Below are 20,418 nucleotides of genomic sequence, written 5' to 3'. Positions count from 1 at the left end.
ACTAATTCATTTGCTATAACTTCTTTAACAAACAACCATAAACTTAGTGCTTAACTCAAATTTATCATCTGACATTTCTGGAGGTCAGAAGTCTGAAGTGGGTCTCACCAGGCTAAAATCAAGGCGTCAGCGGGGTTGTATTCTTTCCAGGGTTCTGGGGAGACTCTGTTTCTCTGCCTTTTCCAGCTTTCAGAGGTCCCCTGCGTCCCTTGGCTTGTGGCCCTTCCCCTGCCTTCAAAGCCAGCACCAATGCCTGTCTCTGGCCATTCTCCATAGTCCCCATTCTCTGGGACTCATCCGTAGCTGGGAAAGTTTCTCTGCTTTTAAGTAACCATGTGATTAGCCTGGGCCCTCCCAGGTAATCTGGGATAATCTCGCTATCTCCAGGACCTTAACTGATCATATCTGCAAAGATTTGGGGGGCACGTGAGGTAACATTTGCAGGCTCCGGGGACTGGGACGTGGGCATCTTTGGGGGTGCATTATTTGGCCTACCACAGATGCACTCTCAACAGCCATGTCCCTGTCTCCTGTCACTGAACTCAACTAGAAAATCCTAACTCTGGTGAGAGGAAATTAGATTAACTGGGGCCGAGAAATTTAAAGTGCAAAGTGGTATGTTTTGCTTTAGCCATGTTTAGCTGCCAGGATGTTTATTTTGCAATTTAAATTCCTAGCTACTGGCCTCAAATGGACCTTTTGGGCTGCCCTGCAATCCCGCAACACGGCTGGTCCACCTGCTTCTTTCTCTTCCACTTCTCTCTGCTTTCCTCAAATCCCCTGGACCTCCTTCCCATCCTCACTCCTAGCAGATGAGATGGCTTCCTATTTTGCTGACAGTAGAGAGGCAGTCTGGAGTAAAAGTCCACATGCTCGTCCGCTGTCTTCTAATCTGTCTGTGTCTATGCCTGTATCATCAACATCCACCTATCACTATAGCTCGAGAGGTCAAACTCTGCAGGCTCTCTGGGCCCACCCCTGCAGCCCACTCTAGGAAATCACCTCAAGTAACTTCCCAACCACCCACTCCTCAATTCTTCCCTTTCTATGGGGAATCCCAGCTGCCGATGAGTATGTCAGGCTATCATTCATCTGAGCCCTGGAAGCACCAATCTCCCGAACCAAGAGGGGTATCCAAACAGATACCCATAAACAAACCCCTACAATCATTCTAGAGTGACAGACAGAGAACAGAAGTGTGAACTTGAGTATGTTGTCATTTTCGTTATACCCACTGTCTCATTAGGCTTGTGTTCATTTCTTTAGGCTCTAGGCCGTGACCACTGCATTCCTTTTCTGGAATAAATTATTCACACAGTGAGTCTGAGCCTGCAAGAACCTCCACTTGAGGGCTTACCACCCTCAGACCAAAGCTGCCATCATAGCACTCAGCACTGGCCCAGTATTTGAAGGATCTCGGTAAATATTTGATGTCTACAATCCTCTGCCCCAAACAAGAGCTTCAGAAACCTTGGGTGATGTCTGTTTCTCTCCACTCAGCCACACAATCCCTTCTCTCCTCCCTAAGTAAGAAATCATTTGTAAATCATTAGTTCCTATTTTGATAGAAAACATCACAATAACTCCTGTAGCCCAAACATCTTTGAACATCTCGCTAGAGCAATATTTCCCTGAACATGCTAGGAACCACACGGTCTTAGAAACAAGTAATGGAGACAGAGCTTCTAGCAGACAATTTTTATAAACCTGTCTATTTGGTAAAGGTTGTTTATTTAGTGGACTCTTTAAAAAGCAGGAACAAAAAGAAACATCAAATTAACTGGATTGAAAAACAAAGCTATGAAGAATGTTTGTTCCCTGGTATCTGATGTACATCCAATTCGGACTTTTTAGAGTCATCATTCCCTTCACGGCATATTGGGTCTGCCAACAACAGTTCTGTTTTGTTGAGAAACTGAAAGAACAACAAAAAAATCACCTTTGTGCTCTACACTTTCACAAAGTATAAAGTGCCCTTATAGAAGATAGTAAACATTCAGAAACAGAATTTTACAGATTGCAGGATTTCAAATACATGCGTCTCATCTTTACCAGAACCAGGACCTGGATTTGTAAAAACCTCAGGGCATGAGGCCTGAATGGTTCCCAGTGGTGAACCTCAGCATAGACACTCCAGGTGAAAGACGATAAAAACTGGTTAACACGAGTGTAATTCCTGACTCTGGGTTAGCATAAGGTCAAGTGACATGTTTAATAGATTGTGAAAACATTCTTTTTAACAAATTATTTTGAAATCGTGTTGAAATAGACACGGTTTTAGTTGGAGCCCTTGAAGTTGGCCTTTCCGAAAGTTCTTTTCAACGGACTGTGCTGCAGTTAGGCAGACTGGTGAGATACACATGGCTTTTCCTTCTAATGCCTCAAGCCGACCTTCCCTTTAAATAAGCATATTGGCTGACATGTCGGTTGTGCCCCTTGAGCATGTCTTTCAAAGTGGACATTAATGCTGGCCAACAGCCAAGGAGCTGGTGCTCCCTTCCCGTGTGACTGTCAGGTGTGGGATGAGCCCGCAGCTGGCGGCTTTGGCGGTGCGGACGTTGGGCTCCCGGTACCCTGATGGAACAGCCCACGCTGCCTTACCTTTGGGGATGGTGATGGGACAGCTCAGGTCACAGTCCTGCTGCAGTTGATAAAAAGCCACTTCCTGCAGCCGGGCTCGCTCCAGCTCCGAGAGACTCTGGATGGGGACAGATCTCAGGCGCACGCTGCGGCCCGACATGCTGTTCCAGGTGAAGTCACCCTGCGGACCAAGGAGACACAGGAGTTACACAGCCCGGCCGTGTCTCACGAAGCTCATCCCTCCTCTCAGTCAGTCACAGGGTCAAGCAAGCTTCCCCTTGGGGCTCCAAACTCATCTCCCAACCCCTCAAATCAAATCTCCTCTTGGTTAACCGCGAATTTCCTCAGTCACTTGCAAACCTCCAAATCTCTAGCATCTGCTGGATCACGCGATCCCATATAATGATTCACACGCAGGCCGGAGACAGCCGTGGGAAAGACACTCCAGGGCAGCCCGGGGGGCTCAGCGGCCTGATCCTGGGGTCCCGGGATCGAGTCCTGCGTCGGGCTCCCTGCATGGGGCCTGCTTCTCCCTCTGCCTGTGTCTCTGCCTCTCTCTCTCTCTCTCTGTTTCTCATGAATAAATAAATAAAATCTTTAAAAAAAAAGAAAGAAAGACACTCTGAGGGTTCCCGCCTCTCTTCTATGGCAACGCAGGGCAACTTTTGATTATGGATCTCGGTAACAAGAGGGACTTGCTGCTAGCTGCCAGCATGCGCCCTAGATGTAGGGGAGGACCACGTATGGACAGCCTACCACCTGCCAGCGACTGTGCCAAGTCACTGACAACCTTCTGAGGTGTTTACCATCTTTGACTCTATCTTATACAGTTTACCCTTGGACAACGCAGGTTTGAACCGCACAAGTCCGCTCACTTATACGTGGATATTTTTGGATCAGCACTGCACGGTACCGTAAAGGTATTTGCTCTTCCTTACGATTTTCTTCATCGCATCTTCTTTTCTCTAGCTTGCCCTATTGTAGGAATATAGTCTATGGTACATATAACATACAAAATATGTGTTAATAGACTTTATGTTACCGGTAACATTTCCAGTCAAGTAGCCTATTAGGAGTTAAGTTTTGGGGGAGTAAAAAATTAAATGCAGATTTTTGACTGCATGGGGGTGTTGGTATTCCAACTCCCACAATGCTCAAGGGTAAACTGTATAGTATTTAATAATACAGGACATTATATAATAATACAATCTAGTATGCTTATAATATATAAACATATATATAACATTATTATTAGATATATACTTATAATACATGATTATAATATACATGTATGATACATTATAGTAATAATATAGTAATATCTAATCTATGTAAATATAATATAATGCAGATGAAACTGAGGCTTGCTGAAGTTAAGTAATCTTCCCCAAATCATAAAACTTAACAAGATTTGGAACCAACCAGAACTCAAGCTAAAAACATGTGCCCTCAAGCTCTGTGCTAAATTGTAACCACCGAATTTCTATCTAGAGCACTCTGAGCTACTCTGATCACGATCGATAGAGAGACATGATCAATAAGAACTCTGTGTAATTACGGAGATGTCTGATGTTAAAATACTGCACACCGAAGAATCAAAGCCAAGACTCCCCGCCCCAATCCTGAGCATATCCCTATGCACACATATATCCACAGAGTGACAAGCTCTGCCCTCCCCACAGACAGTAAGAATGTGACGCCCCGAGAAATAAGACCTCATGGTCCTCTGAAGCCCAATGTCCCCTTATGGAGGACTTCCTGTGACCCACAGGTACCAGCCATGGCACAAGAGCTTCGAAGACCTACTAGTGTCTCAACAATAAAAAAAAAGGTTCCAGGAGGAAGGAGCAGTGCTGGCTCCCATGGGCCATACCCTCGAAGTTGTGTGGATGTGGGGAACACTGAAGGCATCCCATAAGACTTCGCTGTCCTCATCACTCACCTTACAGAAGAGACACAAGAAAGACTGGCCCCAGCAGCTATTAAAGCACCTGCATTCCCTAGTGGCAGCCAATTCCTGCCTAGAATGTTCATCCCAAGAGTAAAAGGCACTATGTTAATTCTTTGATATTTTTTTCTTTTCTATGTGGGGTTTCATTGATTTATTCATCCATTTAACAGATGGAGATAGTGCCCTCTAGTAGGGCAGACAATGAACAGGGTAAGTAAAGGGTATAGTACGTTAAATATGGTAACTGCTAGGGACAAAACAAAAAGCAGGAAAGGGACTGGCAGCATGAGGAGAGGACATGATTCGTGTTCCAGAGGGAGGGGCCAGCAAAGGCCTCACAGGGGAGGCCATGTCTGGGGAGGAGCTAAAGGAAGTGTGGACTTTTTTGTTTGTCTTCACATGTATGGGTTTTCATCCAGTGGATAATGGTGAAAACTAACAGGAGCCCAGGAGGGGTTTGGGGGCACGATGTGGGGATGGTCTGGGCAGGGAAGGGAGTGAGCACATCTAGGCAAAGTGGTCAGACTGCCATCACATTTGGTGAACTGAAAAAAGTTCTTCCAGGCCCAGTATATTTTGCACTTTTTCTTCCTTTTTCCTGTTTTTGGTATCATCAGAGTAAGTTTAGATGGGAGTTGGGGACTCACAACCCGCCCACCTTGGGTGTACTTCTCATTTCACATGTTTTAGGCTGAGGCTACCACAAGGTACAGTGTCAGTGAATTGCATTTTTGCCTCCCAAATGAAAGTTGCAGATGAGTTGGTGACTTTTAAAAATGAAGTCTGGGTATCTAAGAAAGCCCACTGCTATTTGAAGTGTCAAAATGGAATTACATGCCTATTCATTAAAAGCATGTAGGAATGTGACCTCTAATCGGCTCAATTATCAATAGCAGGGTTTGACTATCTTTTTCTGTAAAAGACCAGATAGTAAATATTTCAGGCTTTACAGGCCATATGGTCTCTGTCAAAACTACTCAAACCTGCCTTTGTGGCAGAAAGAAGCCATAGACAATTCATAAATGAATGAGTGTGGCTGTGTTCCAATAAAACTTCATTTATAATAACAGGGAAAGGCTGGATTTGTCCAGTGGGCTGTACTTGGCCAACCTCTGAACCATAGCTTACGACTGAAATAAGCCCATCCCAAAAGACACACTTTATTTTTATTTGCTATGTCACTCTGGTTAATTCTTTTAACAATTTAATGAGCACCTATTACATGCTAAGAATGGTCCTAGCCAGGCTTGGGATTATCAAAGTGACAGCATGGTCCTTGTCCTTTTGGAGTTAAACTTTAATAAGGAAGAGCACATATGATCCATAAAATATAGATATTATGATACTGGAAGTCAGTACAGATGCAATGGGGCCTAGGAGAAAAGTCTTGGACATCTGTCTGGGGGACCAAGGAAAGCTTTCTAGACAAGGCAGTGTTTCAATGAAGACTCAAAAGTTCAATAAGAGAGAGAGAGTTTGCCCAGTAGAACTGCAACATTGGAAAAAACGGCGGGTGCCAAGGCAAACGAACTTGAGAGAAAGAGCTCGTCTGGGGAAATTACAAGGCTGGAAGGAAGGAAATAGAGGGAGGCGAAGCCATGCAGGAGTCAGGGCCAGATCCTGGAGGGCTTTTCCTGCAGGCATTGCAAAGTAGACTGGACTTTACTAGTAGGTGATGGCTAGGCATTAAGGAACCTTGAGTGCGAGAGGAGCATGATCAGATCTACGTACAGCAAAGATGACTGGAAACAAGTCTTGAAAGAAATGGAGGGAAGGAGCAAGTCGAAGATGTAGAGATCAGCAAAGATGCTGGCTAGGTGTGATGCTGATTCAAACTTGAACGAGCAGAGAGTTACACTCTCTAAGTCTCTAAGAGAGACACCTAGAACCACATATTGTTCTTCTTGTGATTTCTTTTTCAACCATTTAAAAATATAAAAGCCATTCTTAGCTTGCAGGTGGTACAAAAACAGCCAGCAAGCTGGGTTTGGCCCACTGGCTATAGTTTGCCGACCCCTGATACAAAGAGATTAGGATATTTTAATACCCTGCACACATTTATTTAGCATCTACTGTCATGTACCAGAGACCCTGTCCCAGGACCCTGCATCATGAGCTATATACATCGGCTAGATTGAAGAGGGTAAGAAACTCGCCTGGTTTCTTCTCCTTGGTCCCTGTATCCAGGACAGTACCTGGCCCTTAACTGTCACTGAAAAAATATTTGTCAATCTATGAACTAAATGAATCAGGTACGTCACATGTTCAATAAGAAACCATGTAATGTTTCATCTATGTGGGAGATGTCTTGTGGATTTGAATAAGCTGCTGAGAAACAGTCTTTTGGGCTCCATGCTGGGCATGGAACCTGCTTAAGATTCTCCTTCTCCCCATCCTCTCTCTTAGAAAAAAAGAAAAGAAAAGAAACTGTCTTTTGAAACAGAGCCTGTTGATGAAAAAACCTGCCAGTATATGAGGGCAGAAGATAAGCATAATAGTATCAGACCCAGAGAATAATGAATCCATGACACCCATGCTCACCCATCAGACCTCTTAGGAGCAGGAAGACATGACCACAAAGGTCGCTATTGCCCTGTGATCCTCATGACAAGCACCCAGAAGAGTGCCAAAGCCCACCAGCACAGCCTCGACTGTGCTTCTGGCTGTTCCTCAACTCTCAAATCATGTTCCAGGCCGACATGTTTCTTTGGTGACTGCTCATCTCATAAAGGGATGACTCATTTTAAGGCTCTGGATCTAGTCTTCTGAGTGGTTGCCATAGGGTTTTTCTTTCAAGGTTGAAAGTGGATGATTTCAAATTTATTTCAATAAACATAAATGTAAGTGAAGTTGAAACTGACCCCATGTTTCTGGATAGACTAAAGGCCTTGACAGTTGTAAAAAATATCCTTTAAATCTGGAGTACTATTGGACTGCATTAACAAAGGGTAACAACATGCTACAAAAAAGATACAGCACAGTGGTTTTTGAGGGTGATTTTTGCCCCTTCAGGGGACTGTTGGCAATGTCTGGAAACATTTTTGGCTGTCATAAGTCTGGGGAGGGCTTTGCTACTGGTATCTAGTGTGTAAAGGTCAGGGATCTGTTCAACATCCTACAACACACAAGACAGCCCCCACAATAAAGAAATATCTGGCCCAAAACGTTCATAGTCCAGAGGCTGAGAAACCCTGGCATAGCATAGGTTACATCTGCTGTTAGGCCCAGATTACATAGAATTTACTTAAAATGATGGTGTCAGGAGCTATTAACAATCATTGGTGAATTTGGTTTAACATCAGATGCATGCACTATGTATTCTTAAGTATACTATGCATTATGTATATTATACACGTATCATTCTGTGTATTATGTAAGTAAACAGAATTATGGAAGTTATTTAAAACCAGCATTAAGAAGCACAAACAACACGAACCAATTTAAAAGGAACAAACAAACCACAAAAAGGTCTCAATACAACAGAATGTTGATCAAGTGGAGAACAATTCACCAAAAGCATTAACTAAAGAGACTTTCTTCCCACCAGAAGTATATGTCTCCACATTTAGAAAAAAAGAAGCAAAAGACACACTGAAAAACCAACAATCTAATATCTGTGATTTATTCAGAAAGGTCATTCTTTTGGGCTAGATTGCATCTCTACAAACAGATTTGCTTTTCCCATGAAATAAAATTGATTGAAATAATTTTGGTTTGGGTCTATACCACATTGTTTTTTTATGTCCTTGGGACTAGTCTCTAATTGTGGCATCTCTTTAGCCTCATCCAACTGTAAACTTCCCAAGGCCAAGGAAACCAGCAAGGAGTGCAATGCAGGGCTCTTCAAAATATGGCCTGCAGACCTAGGGCAGTGGAATACCTGGGCAGATGATTCTCGTTAAACATACAGGTTTCTGGGCTCTAAGAAAGATTCAGAGAATCAGGGCCACAAAGAATGGGGCTCGAGCGCCTTCATCATAAACCAGCATCCCCAGAGTTTTCTGATTTTTGCACAATAAAGACTGAGGCCCTCTGGTACTGTGGTGAAGACTTGGGTTCAGATAGAGATGAGCTCTTTGGCAAGATTCAGAGCATCTCTGAGCCTCAGTGTTCTCATCCAGAGGATGGAGCAAAGAACAAGACAACTCTCAGGTTTGTAGTGATCGTTTGAAACAACGCAAGTGCATTTCTTGGAGAGGGCTTATTAGCTCCCAGTAAGTCTTGAATACATGGTAATTAAAGTTATTCTATTAATCATCATTACTCTAAATTTGCATACCCTTTTTAAACCTGGCAGTTTTAGTGACACCAAAAACTCTTAAGAAATGTGCACTGAATTCATGAATAAATGCTTCCACTATGTGTAAGATGCCTCTTCTCGGTGGTCATAAGCCAGCCAGCTGGATTATGGCTCCACATGGGTGAGGAGCAGAAGAAAAGACCGAATCGGTAAGTTAAGGCCTGAAAAACGGCATGCCGTTTAGATAAACCATACTGGGGCCTAAATTTCTTTTTAACTGTTTTCTACTGTGGCCAGCTGTCATTCGTACAGCCAAGGTTCCCAGATAATCACCATGTGTTGCTGCAGCATGGCATAAATTTAAATACCAGGCTCGCAACCAACATTTCTGAAAAGGGCTGCCTAGTTCTTTATAACTCCAAAATAAACACATCATCAATGACAAGGAACTCCCTTCTTCTTCATGAGCTTCTGGGCAAAGCCGAGCATATCTGTGTAGCTGTCACACCCCTATTTGGACTCTTACAAGAAGTTATTCCTTTAGGGACTCAATAGAATAACATTCACTAATTCTTCTCTCGATTCGTCAGCCACTCCTTCTCAAAAGATCTTTATGAAAATTTGACACTTCTGCTACATCAGACATAATTTTTATGCTTTGTTAATCCCTTCTAGTCGGTTTTCTTAGAGAAGGAATTTTAGAAAATTCTGAACAGTTGGCAGGTATGGCAGTCCGTTTTAACCTTTGCTTTGGTATAGTAGCTATTTATTGCTACACAAGAAGTATCAAAAACTGTCACCGTAGCATTATGGAAATGTGCACTTCACTCATTCAACATGCACTGAATGAGCACCTTCCACAGGCCAGGCACTGTGCTGGGTCCTGTGGATTCTTCAGTGAACAAAACAAAGCTACCCTGCACTCAAGAAGCTTCCAGTTTAGCAAAGGAAATTGATAAGAAATGAACATAATAAATGAGTAAATTCCATAACAAGTGACAAGGGGCTAGACCCTAGGAGAGAAAGAAGGTAGTGTGTGGGGGGGTATCAGGCGTGCTGGGGGGTTGGTTTTCAGGGCAACCTTACCAAGAACATGATATTTGAGTCAACCCTTACATATGGAGGCAGATTCCAGGAGATGAGACTCTCAGGCAGGGATGAGTTGACACAAGGGCAGTTGGGGAGGTGGCAAAAGCAAGCGCTGGCAAGCGAGGCTGCCGGGGCTTAAATTCTGCTTCTGCCACTTTCCAGCCATGTGGCTTTTGGCAAGCTTTCCCTCCCTCCTATGCTTTGTTTCCTCATCTACGACATGGGGATAATGACAAGCCAGGACTTGGCAAGCAAATGCCTGTGAACCAAATCCCGCCTACCGATTGCTATTGTAAATAAAGTTTTATTGGAACACAGCCACACCCATTCACTTAGGTATTGTCTATGCTGCTTTCATTGGCCTGCAAAGCTGAAAATATTTACCATCTGGCCCTTTACAGAAAAAGTCTGCTGACCCCAGGGCCAGACTAAAGGTAAAGGCACATCTATGATTAGGATTTGTCTTTGGGAATCAACATTTTCCCTCCTCTCCTAAGATTTTCTCTGAGCAACATCCCACAGAGCCTGCAAAGAAATCACACAACATAGTAAGAATTGGGGATATTGGAAAGTATGAAAAGCCAGGGTGATATAAAAGCAGTTATCTGGGGCAGCCCTGGTGGCTCAGCAGTTTAGTGCGTGATCCTGGAGTCCCAGGATCGAGTCCTGTGTTGGGCTCCCTGCGTGGAGCCTGCTTCTCCCTCTGCCTCTCTGCCTCTCTCTCTCTCTCTAATAAATAAATAAATAATCTAAAAAAAATAAAAAAATAAAAGCGGTTATCTGCTAATGGCCTGTTCATTTAAATTACTGATAAACCAAAGACGTAGAAATGAACGTCGTCAAGCCAGCACTGTGCTAACACCATGCAAAAAAAAAAAACAAAAAGTCACTCAACATCTCGTTTCCCGTGGAAAGAACCTTTCTAATAGTGTGTATGGAGGGGATGCAGCGACATATTGGAAGTCCCCAGAGGCAAAACCAGCAGAACAAAAGGCCAATTTTACTTCTGTAAATCCTCAGTTGGATCATGGACCTGTCTACTCACCACCAATTTATTTATTTTTTTAAAAAATATTTTATTTATTCATGAGAGACACAGAGAGAGAGAGGCAGAGACACAGGCAGAGGGAGAAGCAGGCTCCACGCAGGGAGCCCGAGGCGGGACTCGATCCAGGGTCCCCAGGGTCAGGCCCTGGGCCTAAGGCGGCGCTAAACCGCTGAGCCACCCGGGCTGCCCCCCACCACCAATTTAATTCGGAGTTTTAAATTTCACTTGACTCTTGGATGGAGAGGAGGTAAAACAGCCTGCACTGACCCCAGAGTGTGGAAAGTGGAAACGTTTACAAGAATTAGAATTTTTCAAGGACAGGGCCGGCAGCTGAGGGTCTTGCTTATCCTTCGGTAATAAACTGAGCTCACTGACGTTAGAATGGCAGGCCTCTGACACGGACTGACCTTGAAGATCCCACTACCACTCACAGACCGTGCGTTCTCTGCTAGTTACTGCCCTGAGCTCTTTATTTGTGGTAGCTCATTTATTTCTCACAGCGACTCTAAGGGCGATGTTTCCATTATTCTTCCCATACTTCAGATGAGGAAACGTAGACACGGGTCCTAAGTTCACTTGTCAAGATTGCACACCTAGTGTAAGTGCCAGAGTTGGGATCCGAAGCCGGGCAGTGGGCTCCAGGATCCGGACCCCAAACCACTATACGTATTTTGTCACTTCTCATGAGAAATCGATCCAGACCCCCATGTCTACAAAGGAGGAAAGCAAGGTGCAAAGACGTTAGGTGGCTCCTACAGAAGCAGAGCGGGATCTGGGACGTTAGGGTCCCCTTCTGCCTCTTTCCGCCACCAGGTCTTTTCACTACAAGACACAGCCTTGGGGCCCCTGGGCGGCTCAGTGGATGAGCGCCTGCCTTCGGCTCAGGTCGTGACCCTGGGGTCCCGGGATCGAGTCCCGCATCGGGTTCTCCGCAGGGAGCCTGCTCTTTCCTCTGCCTGTGTCTCTGCCTCTCTCTGTGTCTCTCCTGAATAAATAAATAAAATCTTAAAAAAAAAACCACACCACAATGAGACACAGCCTTATAGTAGGGTAAGCCCGCCAGTGCTTAAAAAACCCAGGAGCTTCAGGTTTCCTCTTTTGTAAAATAAAGCCCATTAGATTCTTTTAGTAGCTTCATGTACTGTGCAAGTTGTTCTCCAAAGCCCTTATTGATCATATCTACGGCAAATAAAATGTTGCACCGAGTTCAAGAGGTCCAAGGGAGAGGAGTAGCCACCTTACTCTCCCAGAACTCAAAGGAGCCCGCGGGGCAGCGGCTGTCGCCCAGGCAGCGCCGGTCCGTGTGTCACCACGGCATGCTCCCCTCTGCTCCGCTTCACTCTTTGCAAGCTGCTCTAACATTATCAACCGATCTAAAAATAACATTCTCATAAATCGCTACTGGCACAGACAGGACTTGGCTGTCGCACATCTCAGACACTGATCAATCCACTCTTCCCAAATCACAAGATAGATGTGTAAGGATCACAACATTTTAGCACAATCACCTTCTCGAAAAGAAGCATAAGCATAGATATTCATATTGCTTACCCATGGATTCTATTCGGCCGTGTCTGTGCTGTCCTAATTTTACCGAACTAAGCTGGGAGTAGGAACTCGAGCCTGTTTTTTTTAAAGAAAAATTAGTCTTTTGGTAAAAAATGCATCCTGCAATGGCAGATTACATCGGGTGTCTGAGAAATGGCCCAGCTGGCAGAGCTGTGACTCCCAGGATACCTTTTGCTGCCAGAGACCTCTGCTACCGTGAATCTCGGGACCAAAAAAAATGCAATCTTGTCATTGGACATTGAGAAGTTCCTGTCCCCTCAGAACGGAGGCAGGCTGTGTCACTGAGTGAGCGTGTGAGTCAGTGTGTGTGTGTGTGTGTGTGTGTGTGTGTGTGTAAGAGAGAGAGAGAGAGAGAGAGAGAGAGAGAGAATGGGGGAGGGACAAAAAGAATGCAGAAAAATTGAAACTGGATTTCCTGATTTTTATTTTAATAAGACTATTCTGAAGAGATACTCTGGAGTTAGGAAAAGATTCCTCTTTAAAAAAAATCCCCTTTTCCACAGGGATCTACAAATGGTAATTGGATTGTAACTGTGCAAACTGTCCTTATTAGGAATCAACCAAAGAATGTTGGAAGCCTCGGGTAAAGCCCCTGAGAGCATGATAAAGCACATAGGGCGCTTTCTTTGTGTAGGGCAAATTCTCAATTCCTAAATTATATTTTAAAACCACAGGCTTCTTCGTTCTTCTAACACCAGGAAAAAACAGTGAAAAAGGAAAAGATTTCATTCTCTTTTATACTGAAGCATAACACATGCTCTGAATTTTATGCTCTTTGTGGAACAATAGTCCTTGAGAAGTTGTTCATTTCCTGAACAGAGGGTGTGGAGGGCAGAGTGGATGTGACCACGTGGCCACGTTTAAGAGGGTGCAGGTGGGAGTCGGGGGTGGCGGGGAGAAATCCATAAAGAGCAGAAAGAAAAGGAAAGATTAAAAACATATCCCGATCACTAATTACCTTGATCTCCACGCATACCACATGGCACTGAAGCAAAAAACAATTTGAAAAGACACTTTTGTTTTCCAGTCGATATGAAGTTATAGTTCTCTTGTGGTCTCCAGTGAATTCCAACCAAAGGATCACTGTGATTATAACTGACAAGCTGAGAAATGATTTCATGGAAGATCTTACTCAAAACTTAGAGACTTGGGTATGTTTTTTACTAGGATTCTGTGAGGTTAATCATCACTTGATATAAGCCACACACAGCTTCTGTTGCTGCTGGCATTTATTTAGCAAGAGAAAGGAATTTAAAAACAATAAAATATATCAGATGGTTTTCTTTACTAGAACAATTACACTTACAGAGAAATTCAGACTCAAAATTGACCTGTTACTGCATAGACCTCCACCTCCACTACGCCCAAAACTCAGATGTTGAAAATAGTCATCATCATGCCAGCAGATAGTGACTATGGTTCATGTGCTCTGGATACTCACTAATGAAATTGAGACCCTCGTTTACATGTATTTCATGTAATAGTTCACATAAAATTGATAAATGTGCAATTCATTTGTCATTGTCAGGCAAGTGATCTTTTTAGTTTATGAATATGTGAAAACAACATGTAGTTCTCATTGTGAGCTTTCTAAGTGCTGGACATTTTTCTAAGTGTTTTATGGGCATGGATTCATTAACTGCTAAAAGAACTATAATGAGTGGGTTACATTACATCCCAAATTACAGATGAGGAAACAGAAGTTCAGAGAGGTTAAGTAACTTGCCCAAAGAGTCACAGCTTGTAAGTACTGCAGCTGTGATCCCAACCACTGTGAGGCTTACAAATTAATTGGAAGACAAAGCCACAGTCCACAGCCCACACCCCAGTCAGGGCCATGTCATAAGTGTCTAATGAGAAATAGCCACAGCAATTTAATAAGAATGATTACCTAATACTGGAATGGCCTGTTAAATCAATTTATTTAATGGAGACATACACTGTCAGGGCAACAAATGTTTCATAAGAAAATGACTATTTCTTTAAGTGAATAATCTCCAATGATCTCAAGAGACGACGTCTTGTGAAATTCCTAGTCTGTTTAAAGAGTGGAACCAAGTCTGGCCTGGAGAGGAAATGCAGAAATAATGGAGAAGTTGTGTATCTCTGGCATTCTTTGGAAAAATGTGGTCAAGCCAGAAAAACGAGGGGGTGAAGATGAAGAATCTTCTTTTAATCAAATATCAGCTCTTTAAGTAGAACCAATAAAAGGCCAGAGAGTCTCCCAAATGGCCTTGGAAATCAATATCGGGAAGCAATTGAAAGGTCCACTCTGCAGAAGAGCTTGCTAGCCAGAAAAATGCCTAGGACACAACAGTGGTCTTTTATCTATTGGACTCTTCATCAGACAAGGGTGCCACGCAACAGCTTATAGCTTCCGAATCTATGCCCATAAGTATTCACTCCACCTTCCTCTCTGGTTCTTCTGGGTTTTTTCTGTTTATGCTGTTGGGGATGTTTTGCACACTTGAAGCAAAAAATATTATAGAACCACTCTATCCAACTCTTGGGGTGAGTACATTTCCAATTACAACACCCTTTTGCTTAAAATCCTTTGAGGTTTCCTCTTTAGCTCCAGGACAAAGCCCACATCCCTTAGCGTGGCATTCACTGTCACATGTGTTGATTTAAATGGAGCAAAATCAAGTAGTCACCGCAGAGTAGCAAGTAATAACAATAATGATGATAACAGAAATTTATTGAGCGTGTATTAAGTACCAAGCATTGTACTTGGTACTTCACGCGTTCACTCCCTCCCACAACTTTATTATACAGAGGAGGGGATGGAGGCACATAAAGAGTGGAAAAGATTGGCCACTCAGACTCTTCTTGGGCACTCAGCTAAACCGCACTTCCCAGCCTCCTCCACAGGTAGCAGTGGTCATGTGACTAAGCTCTAGCCAAGGGGTTACGAGAGAGAGTGCTTAGCTTCACCTCTAGCCCTGGCCCCTGAAAACCTGGAGACAACAGTTCCCAGAGCTATGCATGGCACTCTCAGGCAGAAACCACACTTCTTAATATTCATGTCCTAGGATCCCCCGCCCTTCAATCCTGGCTGGCCCTGTGATTTGCTTGAAGCAATAGAATGCTGCAGAAATGACGCTGAGGTGATTCTGCTCCTAAGACTTAGGAAGGTCTGGCAAATTCTGCTTTTGCATCCTTGAGACCCTCCCACCACCACGTCTTAGGTCTGGTTAGTGTACTGGAGAGGCCATGCGCAGAGAGAGAGAGAGAAAAGCTTAGCTATCCCAACATCTCAGTGAAATCCAGCCTCCAGGCCACCTCCCAGGTAAATAAGGCCACTGCCAAGGCCAGGAGAAATGTCCAGCTGAGCCCAGCTCAGACTGCGGAGAGCAAATCAAATGGTTGTTGTCTTAAGTGCTAAGCCTCAGGGTGGCGTGCTAAGCCACAGGTGACCAAATCAACATCTTCTTGTGTTGAAGAGAGCGGAGCCCAGGTTGTCAAATCCGTGCTCAGAGCACAGCCATCCCACCAGTTGTGGACACTATGACATCATGAGTGAGCAATGCACTTGTACGGTGGGATTTGGGAAACGTATGTGAGGTAGCAGCTGACCTCACCTTCCTTAACTTCCTTTGTACACCCAGACAACAAACCAAAACAGTTTGACTCTGGAGTCCTGGCCCTCGGAACCTCTCCTGTATGTCTCCCCACTGAACCACATACTGGCTCGTCCCTTGACTTTCTACATTTTCACATGGCAAGAAAGAAGCTGAAAGAAAGAAAAGAAAGAAAGAAAGAAAAGAAAGAAAGAAAGAAGAAAGAAAGAAAGAAAGAAAGAAAGAAAGAAAGAAAGAAAGAAAGAAAAAGAAAGAAAGAAGAAAGAAAGAAAGAAAGAAAGAAAGAAAGAAAGAAAGAAAGAAAGAAGAGAGGAGAGAGAAAAGAAAAGAAAATCTTTTTTTTTTTAAGATTTTATTTATTTATTCATGAGAGACCCAGAGAGAGAGAGAGAGAGAGAGAGGCAGAGACACAGGCAGAGGGAGAAGCAGGCCCCATGCAGGGAGCCCGATGTAGGACTCGATCCTGGGTCTCCAGGATCACGCCCCGGGCCGAAGGCAGGCGCTAAACCACTAAGCCACCCAGGGATTCCCAAGAAAATATTTTAAACAATGTATTTTAGTCCTGCTACCTTAAAGTGCATGATGAAAATGCGGTACCTTTTAGTTCAATTATCTATGGCCCCTACCCTGGGCTTGATCAGACCTTCCAGAGGTGGGGGTGACAAGTACTAGCACAGAAGGAGGACTCTGCATTCTCTCGCTGCTGTCATTTGCTCCCTTAACTGGAGCTCTCTATCCTCTCCCCACTCCCAGCACTTGACCTTGGTCTAATCTCTAGCATCCTCCTGCTACTATGGTGACCCATTTGCAGGGATCCTTCAGATCTAAAAATCTACCATCAAAGCAAAGTATTAGGTCACTGGAAAGTTACTTAAGGCCACGGATCTGAAATAGTCAAAACCTTAATAAAGAACATCTAATATTCAGTTAGTGCCTTTAAAAAAAAAGATTTTATTTATTCATTCATGAGAGACACACGAGAGAGGCAGAGACAGGCAGAGGGAGAAGCAGGGAGCCCAGTGCGGGACTCGATTAAGGCAGCTGCTCAATCACTGAGCCACCCAGGCGCCCCTCAGTTGGCGCTTACGGCCTCCATGGATACGCACTATCCACGCGTCTAGGAGGCATATACTAGAATGATCCCAGTCTTGCAGAGAAGAAAACAGAGACAAAGAGAACTTAAATAACTCTCGCCACTACAGAGTAAGGAGTGCAGGCCTCAGCGGTGGTCTGTTTTGAAATGCAATGGGTTTAACCCTTAGGCGACATCACAGCATGCCAGTGACTTTTTTTTTTTTTTTCAATGAATCCCTTATGGACCGAGTGCCCAAAGCCCTTATGAAGAAAGGTGCAGAAATGTGCACAAACAGAGGCAGGGCAGCAGGAGGAATCAGAACAGGAAGCTGGTGAGGCAATTGCCTCTAGGAGCAAGAGGAGGGACTGGGGTTTGTTTCAAAGGAAAAGGAAGGAGCAGGCATTTTAGAAATGTCGCATCCTTTACCAGCTGGGATCTGCATTCTACCGTTTTTGGGTCGAGGTGTAAGGTAAGGAAAGGGGCTTTTTAGGAAAGATGAATGAGGCAGAGCGGTGCAGAACAGACCAGCAGGGGCTGGAGAGAGTGAGCAAACACGGAGGTCTACAGTGAGAGTGGTCAATGGAAGCCCCAGGCGTGATGTCAACCGACGAAGAGGCTTTTGGCAGCCACAACACAGGCACATGTTAGGGATGCCTTCTTCAGGAGAGTCCCCTAATTTTTCCAATAAATGTGGATCCTCAGGGAGGCAGGTCCAATATCCCTTCACGGGGAAAGTGAGAAATTCGCATGTCATTTTATGAGTTGGGGAGGGTAGACCTAGAAAGATCATTCTCTTCTGGTTCTCATAGAGACACATGGACATGATGTCACTGGCTTTAACATGCTGCAGAGAGTGGCATTTCTTTTTCGGGCTGCTCCTTCTACCCACATTGCAAGGAAAGCTGAGTTCTAAGAATGAATGCTGCAGGTTTCACCCAAAAAAGGACACTCAGAGGAGAGGACATTCATTTTTGGTAAGATGTCATGTGGACGCTCTGCAGAGCAGGTCATTTATTCAGATTTGGGCAGATCCACTGCTCACTAAACAAGGAATGAATTTCGGAACAAGATTATCTACAAGATACGGGGATGCTGAAGTAATGTTAGCCCAAACTGGAGAACTCAATCCCTGATCAGATATTTCTAAATCAGCAGGAAATAAGGCAAGCCTTAAGGAGAGATGACTATCATATTTAGGAGAGGGAAAACTCTATACTGGAAACTCGTAGGCAAAACAGAATTGGCAACAACAATAGCAAATACCAAAGTGAATTCCTTTCTGGTTTCTCATTTCAGTGCTACATTTGACAACATTTTGTTTCATCAATTGCACCTAACACTCTGCAAAGTCTCCACTCAATGAGGTTTTTCTCTACAAGACAGTAGTAGTGCGCAGCTCAAAACCAGCACCAACGGTCATACTTCGGACTGAACGGGAAAAAGCAACTTAACACATTTCAGCCGAAGGCTGGTAATTAACTCCTCTAAACCTTTAGTTGTTGACCAAAAGTGAGCAAGTAAGCTATTTTGTTTTTAAGATTATCTATCTATCTATCTATCTATCTACTTACTTATGTAACAGAGAGAGGGAGCGAGCACAAGCAGGGGAAGGCAGAGGCAGAGGGAGAAGTAGGCTCCCTGCTCAGCGAGGCTCCCCGATGCGGGGCTCGATCCCAGGACCCGGGCACCAGGACCTGAGCCGAAGGCAGATGCTTAATCGACTGAGCCACCCAGGTGCCCCACAGTAAGCTATTTTAAATTTAAAAAAATATGCATTTGCATTACTAGAGTGCAGAAAAACTCTAGCTTTAATAATATTCTTGGGGTATTTGCTTCAAAAGCAAAATTAGAGGCAGCCTGGGGGGCTCAGCGGTTTAGCGCCGCCTTCAGCACAGGGCCTGATCCTGGAGACCCGGGATGGAGTCCTGTGTCGGGGTCCCTGCATGGAGCCTGCTTCTCCCTCTGCCTGTGTCTCTGCCTCTGTCTGTGTGTGTCTCTCATAAATAAAAATAAAATCTTTTGTAAAAAAGCAAAATTAAAAAAAAAAGCAAAATTAGTTCAGATGCACGTGGTGATTAATGTTAGAAGAAACTCTGTAAGGACCGGCAGTTCTCTACCTGGCTGCACACTAGAATTACTTGGTGCATACCCCAATTTCAAAAAGAAAAGAAAAGAGAAGAAAAAGGAAAGAATTAACTTGGTGCGGTTTTCAAAAATGCCCATGCCCACGCACCTCTCCAGAGCAGCAAGGACCTCTCCAGAGCAGCAAGGACCTTTCTACGATGATGGAAATCTTTGTTACCTGTACCATCCCATATGGTGGCCACTACCTACCCGCGGCTGATGAGCTCTTGAGATGGAATCATTTCATTTCTAGTCTTCTCCAGCCTGCATTGATCTAAATGGCAACAGCCACGGTGGCTAGTGGCTACTGTAGTGGACACCACAGGTACAGAGCACATCAGCCAGACTCTTCAGGGCTGCGGCCCGGGCTCTGGTAGGTTTCCCAAGCTGTCCCAGGGATTCGAGGGAACAATCCCAGATGAGAAGCACTGCAAAGGCCTGGGGTTAAGAAAACCATCGGGCGGCAGAGTCCTTACTCTTTTGCCTTTTTCTCCAAACTCCACGAAGCATCTGCCACACACCTTCTGCTCTCTTCCTCCTGCTTCCACGTACCCCTCCTCGCACCCCTCCAAACTCCCCCGTGATGGGCGCACTGTCTCTATACGCACTCATCCACTGACCCCGCCAGATGTCTCTGACACCAGGGGCAGATTCTTAGCCTTTTCCTTCTCTTTCACTGGCAGCAGAAATAAAACCTAACAATACTACCAATTGGGAATTAAATCCCCAAACCCATGCACCCATAATTTAAAATTGTTTTTCCTTCGTTCAGGCTTGATCCAGATGCCACTTTCTACGCTTTCCGCCACGGATGCCACAGGGAATGTTTCTGACGGTAGTGTGGTGTGGGGGCAGTGCGATAAGCAGGCCTCACGTGCTCGTTTGCAGCTGTTTCCTTCCACCAGGACACAGTGTTACCCCACAGGGGCTGCACGGAGGGCTCTATGTTCTGACTGCCAGCCTTTTAAGTCCAGCTCAGCCCATAACCAGCCATGTGGGTATCTAACGATTCTCAGCCTCAATTACCTGCTCTGGGAAGTGGGGATAAAAAACAAAACAAAACAAAACAAAAACAGACCGTGGGGAAGGTGGAGCAATGCGTTCCATTTGCATGATGAATGAGACATGTGTGACACACAAACACACTGTCCCAGAGCCAGA

The 20,418-nt window shown here is 44.5% G+C and overlaps 1 protein-coding gene across 6 annotated transcripts in view; it reads right to left on the bottom strand.

Moving 5' to 3' along the window:
* The window catches only part of ARHGAP6 (Rho GTPase activating protein 6), a 483,961-nt gene that overhangs the window by 74,730 nt on the left and 388,813 nt on the right, over positions 1-20,418 (bottom strand). For 5 of the 6 annotated variants that reach the window (XM_072817848.1, XM_072817850.1, XM_072817851.1 and 2 more), the window contains exon 2: positions 2,602-2,761. In XM_072817848.1, the coding sequence (XP_072673949.1) occupies positions 2,602-2,761 (160 nt within the window). Of the gene's footprint in view, positions 1-2,601; positions 2,762-12,459; positions 12,765-20,418 lie in introns of those variants that run through there. The other variant, XM_072817852.1, reaches the window with a different exon arrangement.

This window comes from Canis lupus, chromosome X (genome assembly GCF_048164855.1).
Source record: "Canis lupus baileyi chromosome X, mCanLup2.hap1, whole genome shotgun sequence".
Classification (NCBI taxonomy): Eukaryota; Metazoa; Chordata; class Mammalia; order Carnivora; family Canidae; genus Canis; species Canis lupus.
The sequence above is the reverse complement of the archived record's forward strand: the minus strand, read 5'-3'. Positions and strand labels throughout refer to the sequence as shown.